The sequence below is a fragment of the Grus americana genome, chromosome 2, assembly GCF_028858705.1.
Source record: "Grus americana isolate bGruAme1 chromosome 2, bGruAme1.mat, whole genome shotgun sequence".
Taxonomy (NCBI): Eukaryota; Metazoa; Chordata; class Aves; order Gruiformes; family Gruidae; genus Grus; species Grus americana.
In genome coordinates this window covers 137,727,157-137,742,957 of record NC_072853.1, presented here as the reverse complement: position 1 = coordinate 137,742,957, position 15,801 = coordinate 137,727,157, and the positions used below count along the sequence as shown (strand labels likewise).

The 15,801-nt window shown below is 34.8% G+C and overlaps 1 protein-coding gene across 11 annotated transcripts in view; it reads right to left on the bottom strand.

Moving 5' to 3' along the window:
• DGKB (diacylglycerol kinase beta) overlaps window positions 1-15,801 on the bottom strand; it is a 414,451-nt gene that overhangs the window by 226,476 nt on the left and 172,174 nt on the right. For 8 of the 11 annotated variants that reach the window (XM_054817166.1, XM_054817163.1, XM_054817164.1 and 5 more), the window contains 3 exons: window positions 11,398-11,430; window positions 7,497-7,613; window positions 2,847-2,920 (listed from right to left, as the gene is read on the bottom strand). In XM_054817166.1, the coding sequence (XP_054673141.1) occupies window positions 2,847-2,920; window positions 7,497-7,613; window positions 11,398-11,430 (224 nt within the window). The remainder of the gene's footprint in view (window positions 1-2,846; window positions 2,921-7,496; window positions 7,614-11,397; window positions 11,431-15,801) is intronic. The other 3 variants (XM_054817171.1, XM_054817173.1, XM_054817170.1) reach the window with 1 other exon arrangement.

The following is a 15,801-nucleotide window of genomic DNA, read 5'->3' as shown; positions in this document are numbered from 1 at the left end:
TGGGCTGGGTTACCATATGGCAGGGCATAAAATCTCATACAGGGAACTGTGGGAACACTGGAGTCGACAGTATCTGCAATAACCTTTCTGTGTTCAATGAAAGTCAATTAGAAATCATAACTTCACTCATCTCTCAAATACAGAAAATCCTAAGTAAAGACTGAAGAATAGCTTTCAGTAAAAGATCACCTTAATCTGAGTGAGTGAAGATAATGAAATTCTCATCTACAAAAATTAGTAGGATGTGGTTTGGATTTTTTTCCCCTCACTGCTCTGGAAATCTTACTTTTGTTACAGCCTATCCTCTAGTCCTAGCCTCTCAATACCTGACCAGATTACAAAATCACAATAATCAAAAAGCCTGACTTGAATCACCATAACTGCACTTTACAAAGCTATTTATGTCTTTAAATGTTCTGTGATTTTACTTTTCACCACATAACTGCCACAAAATTGGGGGGGGGGGGGGGGAGAGATAGGATTGCTCTCTGGTTACTAACTGTAGAGCTGCCAGATAAAAACCAGAAAAGTGAAAAAGTGAAAAAGTGAAATATTATTGTTCCCTGAAAATGTCTTAATCCCTTAGATTCAATCTTCAAGCTAACATGCACTCTTAACATCTTTATGTTATAATTTTATTATGTCACTGGTATTGATATGAAACATTAACACCTAAAAGGCAGAAGGTAAACTCCTCATGAAACAGTTCATATGTGGAAGAATACTCCTTTTTTAGGCTTTTTGAATCAAGTTTTAGAATTAGCCATGAGATATTACCTCCTGTTGGTGAATGACTTGAGATATGTCTACATGACTATGCAGTTGACCTTTTGATGTGCTCCTCCTAACACAGAAATATTGAGTGCAACCTTGACACATTAGTATGCAATTTAACATTTTATTTTGTATAGCATCAAAGGCAATTTAAGAGGTTCTCATACTTCACTATACTCAGCTGCTGGTGGATGCTCCCATGCTATACACTTCATGGTGTAATGACGCTTGTAGGTAACGGTGTTAGTGAAAGAAGCATGTATAAGGCATTTGGTTTTTAAATTCAAATCATTCCTGTGATCTGCTTGGCCTCAGTAACAGTTCATTAACATAGACTGAGAAGTGTCAGGCTGCAATACTGAATGGGAACAGGAATTTGGGAAGGGGATCAGGTTTTAAACTTGCTTTTACTCTGGAGAATATTTAACATTAAGCGACATCCCTCGTGCATTAAGCCCATGCAGACAGTAACACGAGACCAGTTATGAGCTGGGAGCTGAAAGCTGTGAAACAGCATTTCATCAAATTGTTTCTAAGTTATAGGTAATATGTAAGTGCAGGTCTCTAACCTGCCTCTCACCTACATAATTCCAGACTGGATCCCTGATCTACTCACTTCGTATCTGTACTACAAAAAAGTCAAGCTGAGTGCTAGTGCATTACGTTCCACAATGCTCCTAACTGCACAGAAGACCAGGGCTACCTCACACTACTACTGTGTCTGAAACACGGATGTTCAAGATGGCTCATACTGTTGTTTTGTGATTGCAAAGGCATGTTCCTGAAACTGTTTAGAATTAATCTTTTAGATCATTAACTGCCTTTGACACAACTAGCATTACTGGCATTGCTGATATCTAGGTATACCAGTCCAGGGATTACATAAGCAGCTCCTAAATTACAACCTGTTCTCTCAGAAGTCTTCAAGTGCAGTTTTGGTTAAATGTTCTTCAGCTCTGGAAATTCCCCTAACAACTACTCTGCAGGCTTTTGTCCCTTTGGTCAGTTTACTTTCAGGGACACTCTTTGAAAGAAGTGATCTAATGGAGGCAGTGGGGAAGAGGTAGGGAAAGCTGACCCACTGCAGTTTACTTGCTTGGTACCGAGCTTTAGAAACACGCTGGATCCCTCCTTTTGTGCTTTTGGGTACCCACATCACCCAGTATCCACAGGTGTCATCTTCAGCCTGATCTTGGCCAAAAGACCGTAACCTTTTTCAAGACTTGACAGATAAATTACAGCACTGACATTGTAAGCTAGGCTATAAAAATTTGGGGATTTACGTGATGATCAAAAATGGCCATATTGTTAGCACCTGTGATTCTGAAGTACACTGAGAAATCTGCTTGGGGGTAACTGATTCAGCATTTCTGCCTGAGTTTGATGGACAGAGGAGGAGAATGCTCCTTACTTCTGTTTTATCTATCATGCCTCTGATACACTAACATTTAAACATAAATTTAGGCATTTAAAATTTAAATCAATATAATTACTGATTTATATAAAATTAAGCATGTCTTTAAATTCTGTGTGATTGGACTTCAATACTTCATCTGGATTGTTAGAATGCTTCCTATCTACAGAAATCAGAAGGTTTCTTCACTGCAGGAAATCTTACGGAGAGGCTAGAGAATCCACTCACTAAATCTTCGAAAGGCATGTCATATATTAGAAAATGGAATACTGTTTCCAGTTTAAATTATTGGCCTGTCCCCATAATTATTACAGAGAGTAAAAGAAAACTGTTATAACTTCAAAGATGCAATGCAAAATATAGCAACTCACATCTTCATGCAAATCACACAATACCATACACTGAATATAGCTACTTTTTCTGATGTGAAATGAAACTGTTGTACAGAAATCATTCTAGTTTTTAACTCCAGAATTTGTAACTATATGTTAGTGTGTACCTCTTCTAAACAGGGCAATGGGGTGTTCAAATGTGAGGCATAACAGTATAAAATAATAGACTTCTTTTCATATACAAACATTTTAACATTCATTTTTAAACGTATCACAGAGATCAGATTAGAGAAAGAGAGGAAAAAAAAAGAGAAAATAAATCTTACCTTTCTCCTTGTTTCCCACCACTTTTAGGATTGACAAAAACTAAAAGTGGATGAGTGCCTGGAACTGGAGTGATCTAAAAGAAGGGAATAACACAGCCACTCATTAATGCTGTGTGTTGCATTCATTTTTTCCTATAGTAGACAGAAAACAAAAAGCTTAATGCAAACTCTATGTTATGCTATGTAATCCAGCTGGAAGCAATTCCATAATTTGCAATAATCCTCACTTCATTAATTTGCCACAAATTGCAAGTGACTTTTTTTTTTTTTAATGCTAGCTGTCTGTCTTACAGCTGTGATGCCATTTTAACCTATAATTCCATTGCAATATTGAGATATATAGGTTACATCCATCAATAGAGAAGAAAACTTTAAACGCAAGAAATGCATGACTGATTCTGACAGTAATTTCCTAAGGAAAAAGCTATGAAGAAACTGTATTTTGTAGTGAGAAATGACACTATACTATAAAGGTCAAATATAGCTATATGAAATTTTAAACTTGACAGAGTATTTTTTTAATTTTTCTTTTAAATGACAGAAACCTGCAATATTTTATATGATATGAAATCACACACCTCTTAAAATGTAACAAACCTAACAATGATGAGTTCTTTTAAACACCTTAGAAAGCTGGAAAACTTCAAAAAGTAGAGGAGAAAACGTGGAAAAAGGACAGGCCTGAGAAAAATGGAGAGGAGGATGTACTGAAGGAAACAATGACTTCTACCATATTTTTAAATTCTTCTGTGCATGGAGAGTTTTATATGTTCACATTAATGTTTAGCTTTACAAACTAACGTCTTCCTTCAAAGCAATAGTGTTAGTCTGCACTTTCAGATACTTTAAGACATGAGTGTTCACTGCCTTTGCTCCAAAGACTTTGAAGAACATAAGAAAATTACATCAGATGATCTCTAATATCTGTTTTTAAACCATAAAGCAATACTATTCTTATTAAAAAATATCACTCTTAGACATATATCAATTCCAGAACGTTTAAAAGCATATTAAGAGTTCAAAGTCAACATCTCCAAAGTCACGCATTAACTTCAGAGGTGAAGCTTACACTGTCTCTGTTTCAAAATGATACATTGAAAGCTCTTGCTCCAAATCCTTATTCGTAATTCCTGAAATAACAAAATCTTTTCAGCTGAAGATTTCATAAAATGTAATTTAAGGCAGAACCTGAGAAACATGGTAAGCTAAGGAGACATACAGGCATTCTATAGACACAGACATATAATCCTATAGGCATCTAAAAGCACTTTTCTTCTAGTAGGAAGTGTTAGGAACTGGTGTGTCAACTCCATCCATAACTTTGCAAACAATGGATCCAAATCGGTTCCAACATATTCAACAAATAAGAAAAAACTCCAGCAAACTCAGTGGAATTATACCTAGCATAAAACCAACCAAGTATCACATTCTGTCACAGTATATTGCTACAGTGAAGTGCTGTATGTTGAAACATACATCAAATTGCAGGATATAGTGAAGTTTGTCATATATTTAATTTTTATCTACTGTTTTAATCAATTTTAGTTATTTAGCCAATTCCCATGATGTTTGTTCCTGTGAACTAAGTGTAAACCAATGGTGCTCATTGTGACAGAGATGGACTACCTACTGAAATCCCTTAGGACGCAGGTTAATTAATGAGACTCATCCTAGGGTTATACATGATCTATTACTTCCTCTAATTAGAAATAATAATCCTGATCATTATGCTGGTTAGCTAGAAAGAAGTAAGATGAATGTGCTTAACTATGATTAATTGTCTTTAAGTCGTGCAGATCTCCACTGCCACTAAGTTATGTGTTCACTGCTGTCTGATGGAAGGCAGGTTTGGTCTTGATACTTTTCTCAACAAAAGCTAAATGATGAACTTATTTCTATTTTAAATCTTTTATTTCAAAATTTAACCATATTATTACAAGTAGAAGGTTTAGGACCATCAAAAAATTTAATAACCAGTTTAAATTCCACTCAATTCCAAAATAAGTTCCTTTCAATTAATTTCTTACTGCTTTTCCAAATCACTTTTCTAGATAAAGTAGATCTTTCCATATAACAATGCAACTAAAGATTTAGACTAAATTCATGAACATTTTCAAGCCTTGATCTAGCATGATTTAAAGGCAATCTCCACGAAGTTATTGGACAAGTGACTTAAAATTAAATTTAAAAAAAAAAAGAAGTGGTGGACCAATTATATATAGCTTCTCCCATATTGAAAACAGAGGTCTCACAGGAGTAGTAGAAGATTTGCTGGGTATCTTTGATTTGTTATCTTGGGAACTTAAATCAAACAAATGCAATTAACATAATGATCAAGTTTTCTGAATAAAAAAGGTTCCAAAAAAAGTCACATAAATCCTTTTCTTGTTCTTTGAAATCACTGAAGACTGTATTAAAATGAGAGCATGCAAACAAAATCAGAGTATTAGAATTACAGTGGCATGCTTTGGCCAGATATGGGAGAATTAGAGCAGTATACTTTGATCAGCTACAGAAATTTTTTGCTCCAGACCATCTTTAGGCAAAATATTAACATTAATTACTAGTTATATTTGTGGAATCTTACATCTTTGTGGAAATGGTTGCAAAATTATACAATCTGTGAGTGAAAAAACCCCTAAGTCTCACTAATCTCAGCCTATCACTGTGGTATCCTTCAAGATCCACTCAGCCTTCACAATGATCAGGTTATAGTTACTGATACCGATCAAAACCTTAATAGCTGGTGCTAAGATGGATTCCTGTTACTTTAAATCAATTTTATCCAACAGAGAAAAAACAAAGACCACAGTATAATCAGCAAATTAGCGTCATCACTGCAGAATTATTTCTAACGTTACCACTATGATTACCATTATTACCTCGTGCACTACATTATAGATGTGGCATTACAGAACTATGCCAAGCACTTCAGAAAACACCTTAAATTCATTCAATAATTATTCTATCATCTTAGTCCTCACTCTTTCTTTCTCTCTCTCCTTCTCAAGCAATAATAAATAAAAATAAAGATGAATTCTAGGCTTTGGATTCATCACAGAAAGAGAAGATAAAACAAGTTTTGGATCATACTAACAAACTTACAGAAAAACTTATGCTATAACAATCTGAAAGCAGAAATTTTAATAATTTAAGGTTGTGTGTGCAGGAGTCGGTGGTGCTAGGAGTTTACTATTTTGAACAGACAAGGCACTATATATCCCAGGCACCGTATCCCATGAGTGGGAAATAGAGACTTGAGAAATACCTGAAAATATACTATGAGCATAAGCAATCTAATGCTTAGGGTAAAACCAAAATTCATAATGATATATAGCGCTGCCACTAAAAGGAGATGCCAGAGATGCTCCTCTATCTAGAGCAATTGGACTCACTGGAATTGCACAGATATCTTGCAAGTGTTAGAAAACCCTGTGTGCTTCCTCTAGCACCGGTTCACCAGTTTATTAGAATGACTCTTCACACTGTCACTGATGAGACAGAACTTGAGTTTTCTGTCAATTAATACTCTAGCCCTTTTGCTTCATGCTCTATCTATCATGGATGATCTGGATAGCAATGCAGCCTGTGAGGATTGTAAGTACAGGAAGAGAACCTTAAAAGCCATGGGTAATGATCACCGTAACATTCTACTGGACCATCAGTGGAGCAGCCATGTGACTGCATAGGTTTTAAGGTTTGGGTTTTTTTCCTTTTTCTTTTTTTTTTCTTTGGGTTGTCATAACAAGAATGTATAACTAACCTAAAAAGATGAAACAATGAAATAAGCCTTTCTAGCTTGACACAATAAGGTATATAATGAAATAATTACAAGGTTTACAGGATTTGATATATGGTAATGGAATCTTTTACATTTTACTGAACCTCAGTTGCAACACATCAAAACAGTCTACTATGTATATCAAATGATTATCACATTATTATCATGATGATTATTTAAGTCCTGAGGAAATAAAGAAGCAGCACCATGTATGTGTACATCATATATGTGAACATTGACTCAAAACTACTCAATCGAAAGAAGTCAAGCAGCCCAGGCAGAACTTCTGGCATGCCTCTAAGTAATCTTCCTAAAATAACATTCGCTCATCACACACATAGGTTTTTCTTTCAAGTAGAAAAAACTTCCATTTTTATTCTTGATATCACTATTAGTGAAACCACCTTGCTTCTCTCCACTCTTAATTTTGATGTATCAAATACCCTACTTGGAAATACCTGGACAAATAATATCATTGAAGTTTACTGTATTCATCTATTATTAATAGGCCCAAATGAGAATAGTGAACAGTTATCAAGACATAGACTCAGCTTTATACTGTAAATTCACACAGTGGTGCATGACAGATACTAAAACAATCGAGTTCAGCTTCACATCACAATACAAGTGGTTTAGAGCTAGTTTTCCCTCCCTCTTAATCTCTTAGGAAATCCTACCAATCCCATGAGAAGCAGATTTGTACCACAGGATTCCTGTACAGATGGAAGAATTTACCATATTATTTTTAAATATGTAAATGTGAAATATTAGAAGAGTGAATATTTCACTTTAAAGATTGCTCACTCTATCATTGTCTTGATACATCTAGAAGTATCATCTCCTTACAATTAAAATAACAATAATCACACCTGAAGACCTTGTCCATCTACGGTGACGGAATTTGCTCTTTGCATTTTGTTCCGTTCTCCTAGTTTGTTCATTTGCTGTGGGCAACTCTTTTCTTTTTTCACTGTTGCCTGTCTTTCCTTGAAAAAAGAAGAGAAAAGGAGAAAATGGAACATTTGAAAACATAATATAATGCTATAAAACTGTAACTGAGACTGTGCCTCCACGAAGTTGTTTTTTGACTAGATAGTAATGTCAGATTCTGCTTTAATGAAAATGAGATCTCAGTCAAGTTATTACACAATGTCTGGACACTTAACATAACATCTATCTATGTGCCTGGAAATTCCATAATGACTAGGCAATAGATGGATGAAAAGTGTGCAGTCACAACACAAATTAATGCAATGATGTGAAAAAATAATCTGACATTGCCAGGATGGCATTCTGAAACTTGAAAGCCAATCATACAAAATACTTGCTTGTTCAATAAGCACATTGATAAGAGATCAGTAATTCATGAAAATTTCATCCTAACTGCTAGCAAAGGTTGGATGTTTCTTTACCACTTTGGCAAAATAAACCTGTTCTAAATGTACCATAAGCAATTGGCTGAGTGGCTTTTTATAAAGTATGTATTTTGTATCAGAAAGAAACCAGAATCTACATCAAATTCTAAGTCATTGGCACTTTTTGATGCTGATAGCACAATCAGATGGTTATTTGAAAGAGGAAAGCTCAGAAGTATGTTGCTGTAATCATATTTTCAACTGTTGTCAGGTCATTTCAGAGAACTCTGAATGAAAAAAAAAAAAAAAAGAAAAAAAAGTCCTTGCTCTTTGTATCTCATTTATCCTATTTATAGACTGCACCCAGCATGTCCTTTTAGGTTGTCCAAAAATGCACCATAAATTAAGACAGCAGATGTTTATCAAATAGAATCAGTGTCCCCAATCCCAACTGCACCCCAGTCACTTTCCTCACTTCAGAAGTGCAAGGAGGCTTTAAACTAGTCAGGGGAATGGGCTGGCACAAAGCTGCTGCACTAGAAAGGAGCATGAAGGACACTGTTGCACCCCCTGCAACTGCACTCAGTAAGCAGTTCATTAAATGTTACCATTTACGTTCCATACCAGGCCAAACCCATCTCTGTGGTACCTCTGATAAAGCCTTAGGGATTGCACTAGCAATTAATCCATGCCACTCTTTCTGGAGCAGTTTAAACTGGGAAGAAACATTGACACAGATTCTCTGGCAGGAAGGGAGCAACTCTCAGCTTAATACAGTGCGTTCCCACTATTACTGTAACACAGATGCGGACCATCACTGTTTTTATACCATCTTTGGTTTCCTTAAATTTGGGAGACTGACATAGCCTCACTCTAGTCCTGATGCAAGTAGTGGTCCAAGTCATCCCAGGCTGCTTTGGGCAGCCAAGTGCTTTCGGGAACTGTAGCAATCTGATCACATTTCCTATAAAAGGACTGACAAACCTGTGTCACAGAGAAAACCCAAACAAACGGGAGTCTACACTACTTCCGATATGCAGTGTGATTCCTAAGAAGTTAGTTAGCTGAGCTCTTGGATGCTTTGAGCGAGTAACTTGATCAGTTCAAGAGGAGGTCCAAGAGTGTAGACTACAATACCATTGCTTTGAACAGAAAACAGTAAAAGCAGTCAGAGCTATTTATCTCAGCCCTAACCTTTAAAACACAGACAAGCACTGTCCATATCGCTGCCGAAGAAATCATTGATTCTGCACTTATTTATTTGATGATTTTTTTTTAGAAACTAGAACTAGGATGAGGCATCCAAACAAAGTAAAATTGGTGAACTAACACAAAACAATAATGCACAATGGTATTGGTTAGTGCCAAGGATAGAGAGTAAGAAACTTCAGTATGAAGGAAGCTTCATACTTCATTGCGTATGTAAGCAGCAGCTTTGGGGCTTTAAACAACTTTGCAAATAACTACCTGTAAAAGTCACTACATTTTATAAAAAGTAAGCATACCCTGTTAAACGGCATTTTATTTTACAGCCAAATCTGGCTGTTGGATATTGCAACATCTTCAAAAAATCAAAGCAGATGTCAGTAATGCAGACACCCAGCTAGTAAAAACCCCTGATTTTTAACAAAAATCAGAGACGGAGAGCAAATTTTAAAGGTCTAGAAAAATGTTAGGCTAAACAACATATTTGTGATAGTTCCAAGAAAAAGGTAACAGAAAGAACAGATTCAGCACAATGAGTATGCACATTTAGAGAGGTTAAAAAAATACTGTTCAAGAGGCCTACTTATAAAGTGTGGCACTAAAAATCTTCTTGCATATATCATGCTACTACTTAGAGGAAAAGTATTTATATACTGCTGAGAACTGTCTTTACATAAAGGATGTTTACCACAGTGCCCAAACCTGCTGTTATCAATCATTTACCAGCGAAATGCAGTAACAATTACCTCAAGTAAAGTTTTGGATATTGTTTTTTTTTTATTCCAGCATAATACAGATAGCAGCAAATAGCCTCAGCTGGCCCTGGCCCTATGACTGCTGCATCAGCTGCATTCCTTCTCCAATTTATATTACCTGTCCCATAAGCAAAACAATTACTTGACTCACAAAGACAGCTCATCCTAAGCAGTGACTACACAAGATCAGGCCATACACCTCACACAATATAAAGGAAAAACTATATTCATTAAACAGAATTGTATAAAGTGTTATTAAAAAAATAAAAAATGGATACTTGACCTCATTATCATTGAAGGTCTGCTTCTTTCAATCATGATTTTTAAAGAAAGTACAAATGAAGTATTTTGTATCACCCATCTTATATACATGTGATACCACAATACATGTCACCACATGTACCAATAGTGCTCTCTGAAACATTTCTGAAGAAGCTGATAAGAGATTCTAATTTCCCACAGTTATATATCCTACGATTTTAGGTGTGTGTCATACTAGTAAGGATCTGAGTTACAGTTTGTATGAAATAACATAATGTGTATCTTAATTCTACTAAATAAATCTATTAATGGAACACAAAAAGATTTACCATTTTATTAAAATCTCTTTTAAATATTCTTGCACAGGTACTTTTTTATATTTAAAATAGAAAGCTGGCTTTCTAATCCAGTTGTTCATGACTGTTTGAATAACTTTCAGGAACTCTAACATTACTAAAGTATCCAAGAGTGTCAGAAACTAAACAGTGTCATTTTTTTAATGAGATAATATCAGCTTAATAAAATCTCCTGTGGATAATAGCCTAAAAATTCTAGCAATGTTAAGACAAATTTGACATGCATTGAATAAATGGTTTTATAAAATGCAAAAATTTATTTTTCAAGGTAAGAAATGTTTCTACAACAGTTGTGCTGTATTAAGATCTTGTTAATTAAAGCATACAAAATGATAAATGTATCTGTGAACCGTTTTGTTTAGTGGACATGCATGAGGTTGATAGAGATACTGAATACAACATTTTAAAAGCTATTGTACATTTTGATGGCTCAAAGAATCAAGCTTTTCTGTTCTTCTGGTATGTGCCAGAGCACATATCCTTCAAAACAGTACTTACCACAACAAAAATTTTTCCACCCATTTTTGCACCTCTCATGCCTTCTTTTCCCACCTTGAACTCCCACTTTGAAGTCAATATCCATCAACTGGAGCTACCATTCAGTATTGCTCCAGAGAGATCACTGTTGGATAAGAACTATTCAATTGTATCTATCCCTTATTCATCCAAATAAGAAAAAAGAATTGATAACTAAGACAGGGCCTTTCAAATGACAACACAGAATACCATGTTTAGATTTTTAGTTCAGCCCCAAAATGCACTTTTAATAGCAAGAAGAATGTACAATATCATGATCTGTTAGTACTCGTGCGTACATGGATGCCTCCCGTTACGCACCTCAGGGAGCAAACCTCCTAAAGTGGGTAGCGTCTGTTGGAAAAAGAGAATGTTAGGCTGCAACACCGAACAGCTGGGACGGCAAGGGGCATGGTGAGAGCACTCACGAGGAACGTTACCTTGGAGCAGTTGTACTTAACAGCAAATGTACACGGCACTTTTGTACACATTTGCACAACCGTACTCCCCCAATGTTTTGGCTGTCATATATACTTTATATTCTGGGAAGTATGTGTAGGATCATTTTATCACCAGCTAAAAATATTAGAAAACTTGAGGACTATATTCTTTCGAATAGTAAAAAGAGCTACTTGATACCTGGGGAGTATTCTTTTTATCTTCCCAGTCTTTGAATACTCATCCAAAGCAAGGGATCTTATTTAAAAAGCTTTCTTCTACAATTGACAAGCTATACAACATTCATCCTCAAAAAGTGTTTCTACTCTTTATATAGAGGTACAGTCTTTTCCTTTACACAAAACACCAACATTAAGAAATATCAAACTCTATCATAGCTGTTAAAAAAACCCAGATAAGTAACTAAAGGCTGATTAAAAAGTTACCTCTTTACATTTTAACTGCTGACACAGAATCCACTGCCAATGAAGCAAAAATTGCTTTTTGTCACCTTGCCTCTTAATCAATAAGTGCAAATCTATTTTTCTGGATTATTTCTTAGCTGAGATTCTTTAAAACCATTTATTTTATACATTAAACAAAAACTTATTTATACATTAAATAGGATTGTAAAGTCATTAGTGAATGGTTAACACCACTACAAAGTTTGTCAAGTAACTACTGAACACTTGAGATTCCTTCTGTATGATAATTACTTCTTTTATGCTATATGCCTTCAGATGAGGCATATACCCTATGGCCCAGCTTGAGGATGGGAGTGTATAAGGAGAGAACCAAATTCTATGTTAATATGCATAAATTGAAACAGTTATTAAAAATATATCTTATTTCAGAAGTCTGAAACTTGAAAGATATTTATCAGGGGAATCTGGTCACGGAAGATCAGATGGAATGCATGGAATAGTGTATAAAGGTGTCCTCAAATGTTTCCAAGATGAAGGCCATGGAAGTTTAAATATGTGACTTGAATACCAAAGTGATGCTTTGGGTTTTTTAAAGAAACTTGGAGGAAGGTTGATCCATGATTCCTTATATTTTGTTTAATGACACGGGAATCTCCAAGGATGCAAAACCCATGCTTTAATATGCAATGAAATACTAGAATAGGTACTCCTAGACTGTCATTTTCTAAACCTATGTGGTATTCAAGACCTTGCTCACAAAAATTCCATTCCATGCAATTTCTGTCCGTGGTTACACGATAACAAAAGAGAACCAAAGATTCAGATGCCCTGAAAACTGCAAAAACCCCACCACCACTACTCCAAAACCCTGGGGATCAATCTATCTGTAATATCTATTACATATCACATCTAACTCACTATGACATGCTAAAATATTTTCAAAACTTACTTTATAAAATTTTCTCCACATTTCCAGCTCTAACCCTGCGTACATACTAAGCAGACGAGGCCAATATTAGGACACCACATCATGCTGCCTTGAAAGCTCATAGAGCTGTAGCACAATACCCAGCTCTACATCCATGGGCCTGAAGCTAAGTGTCATCCTGTGGACAAGATTAGCAACCAGTTCACTAGCAAAAATACTGTCCAGTGAGCTCCACATGCCCATACTATAAAGGAAAGGTAATGCTTCTAAATTATCGGAGAGCTGTCTTGATGACAAACATTTGTAGCTAAGAAAAAAAAAAATCATCACATTATGTCAACCAGAAGGAGGTATTTGGTCACCCATATTACTAGTAGCCAAAATATATGGAATGGAGACGATGTCATTTGAGAATACCTTCCAAAACACCTGTTCAGACTGTTCTGAACAAGGAATCACTACATGACAACTTTATATATATACTTTGTGTTAATTGTTTAATATGTCTTTATAAAGATGTAAAGATTTACACATCAAAATCACAATCAAGTATTTCTCATTTAGCACGTCGGCCTTAGTTCATTCAGCTGGCTGAAGATAACTTGCCTTACATCTTGCACCCATTCAATATATGCATCAACATGCACCAACTTAAGGGCCCAAGACTTTTAATTTAACCTGCAACGTAAAATGAAGCTGAGCTATAGAGATAATTATATACATCATCCAAGAAAGACAAAACAGTTGGAAAAGAATTTTGAAAATAAAACATGTTAAACTCCAATGAGAGAGGATGTAAGCAATAAACTTAGGGACAGACAGTAGTGACGAGTTGTGGGCAGGCAACTAAATATAACTTAAAATGATTGAATGGCTGCCATTTCAGTTTATCAGCATCTTATTATTTTAACATTGACCTGTGTTTGCTGAACAGATAATTAGTTAGGAAGATACATTTTCCTCCAGGGCAATTATTAATTTCCTTCTGACTTCAAAGAAATGAAAAAGCTCTTAGTGTAGATAAGCACACCATTATATTTCAAGTCTGTTTTAGATTCTCAGAGAACTGAACCTGCAATATGATATGCAATTGAAAAGGAAAAAAAGTATTTTGTTTTGTTTTAAAAACTCATTACCGAATATTCAACAACCAGATTTAAATTTCCCTTCCTATAGAAGAATATATATTCAAATAACTGGTTTTTGTACTATCTTTGTTCAGAAACTCAGAATAAGGCTAGTACTCAACTTCAAAGGATCGAGTTGCTCATAAAGATGCGCACACACTACGCTGACTTTCTGCACCCCATGTTGATCTTGCATTCAATGGTAGTAAAACTGATCTCTACTATTATAAAAACAGAAGAATCATTTTAGGATTAAAAAATGGAAAAGGAATTAAGAAAGTTCATTCTTCAACCAGCAACTGCTAATTCCTTCTTTTTCTCTCTACATCTCTGCTTTCCTATGTGTGTAACATTTACCTACCTCACGGGAAAATAGTATTAGTAAAACATATTATCAGACATGGAAAAATATCTATTGAACTATGTTGCAATTATAACATAGCCATTAGCTATTCTATCTAGTCTCTCTAAATATTGATAGCCAAAGAAAATTCTTGTACAGTATTTTCAACTTCAATTCTGTATTACTTTTTGCCAGTATCTCAACACACTTGCTATATCCACACAAAAGTTTGAAGCTACAGATCATAATGTATATTGTTTAGTTGCACAAGGCATGTTGCTTACCTAGAACATTTGTAATCTGCTGTGTATATTGTTCTATGTGCCTAAACAGAACTAATTATAAACAAAAGATTTTTGAACATTTACGTTCCTGTACAATAAAATGCCCAACCAACCCAAATCAGATACATCCATTTCCTCCACCAATATAAATAGCCATTTATAGTTTAAAATAAGAGGTCAAGTGAATTTGACTTATGATCGTATTTTATATTAGATGTGTATAAATAAATTTACTCTATGATTTATAAAATTTCTATGCATATTTTATATGTAAGAAATTCTCTATATATTTTCTATATTTATATGAATAGAATTTATGCTTAAATGATTTTGTCCTAAAAAGTTATAAGTATCTTCACTACACAAAAGAAAAGCCAGAGAAAAGAAAGAAAAAGTGAGTTGTTGCAAATTTTTGCATGATGACCAATTTGTGCCAGAATGCTGAACAATGAAGTTGAAAATTGAACACAAGGAAATAAATCCAATTTTAAATTTTATTTCTTTCACTTTTGTCTTCAATATTACACAGATCCTCCCCCTTTGAAATAAACTGGTTACTATGGAGACAGTGATAATTGCCATACAGTAACGCTCACACCATAATCAGGGTACCTTATGTTTTACGATTTATTCGATAATTTTCTTTTTATTCCACGATTAACAGTTTTAATTATAGTTTTCAAAATCAATATTAGAAATTAAGTAAAAAGTAATTCATCGTAAAATTCACAAATCATCATACATTATGAAATAAATATATATATTTATTAAATAGTAGGCTTCTATTGGTTGATTTGTCATTACCCAAGGCTATATCTATTTCGGTGGGAAATAGAAAAATCTAATTACTTTTCTACAAGCTTATATATGAAGTAGAACATCCTACGTGTTCATCAATAAACGGAGCAAAGTAAAGGAAGGCATGAAACGAAGAAGCCAAAACATATGTTACCATTTTTCCCTTTCTGCCTTATAAAGGGGCAGGGGGAGAGAAGCTGTATCATAAAGGAGACACCAATCTTTTTTCCTTCACTACTCACTCATCTCATTCCAATGCCCAGTTTTTAACCTGGTTATGATCTAATTCTGTACTCTTGGTAGGCTAGGATTCAATTGAGTTAAAGATTTTTAAACTCACTGCCAGTCAACCTTATCATGAACTTTCATTATGTGCATGTAA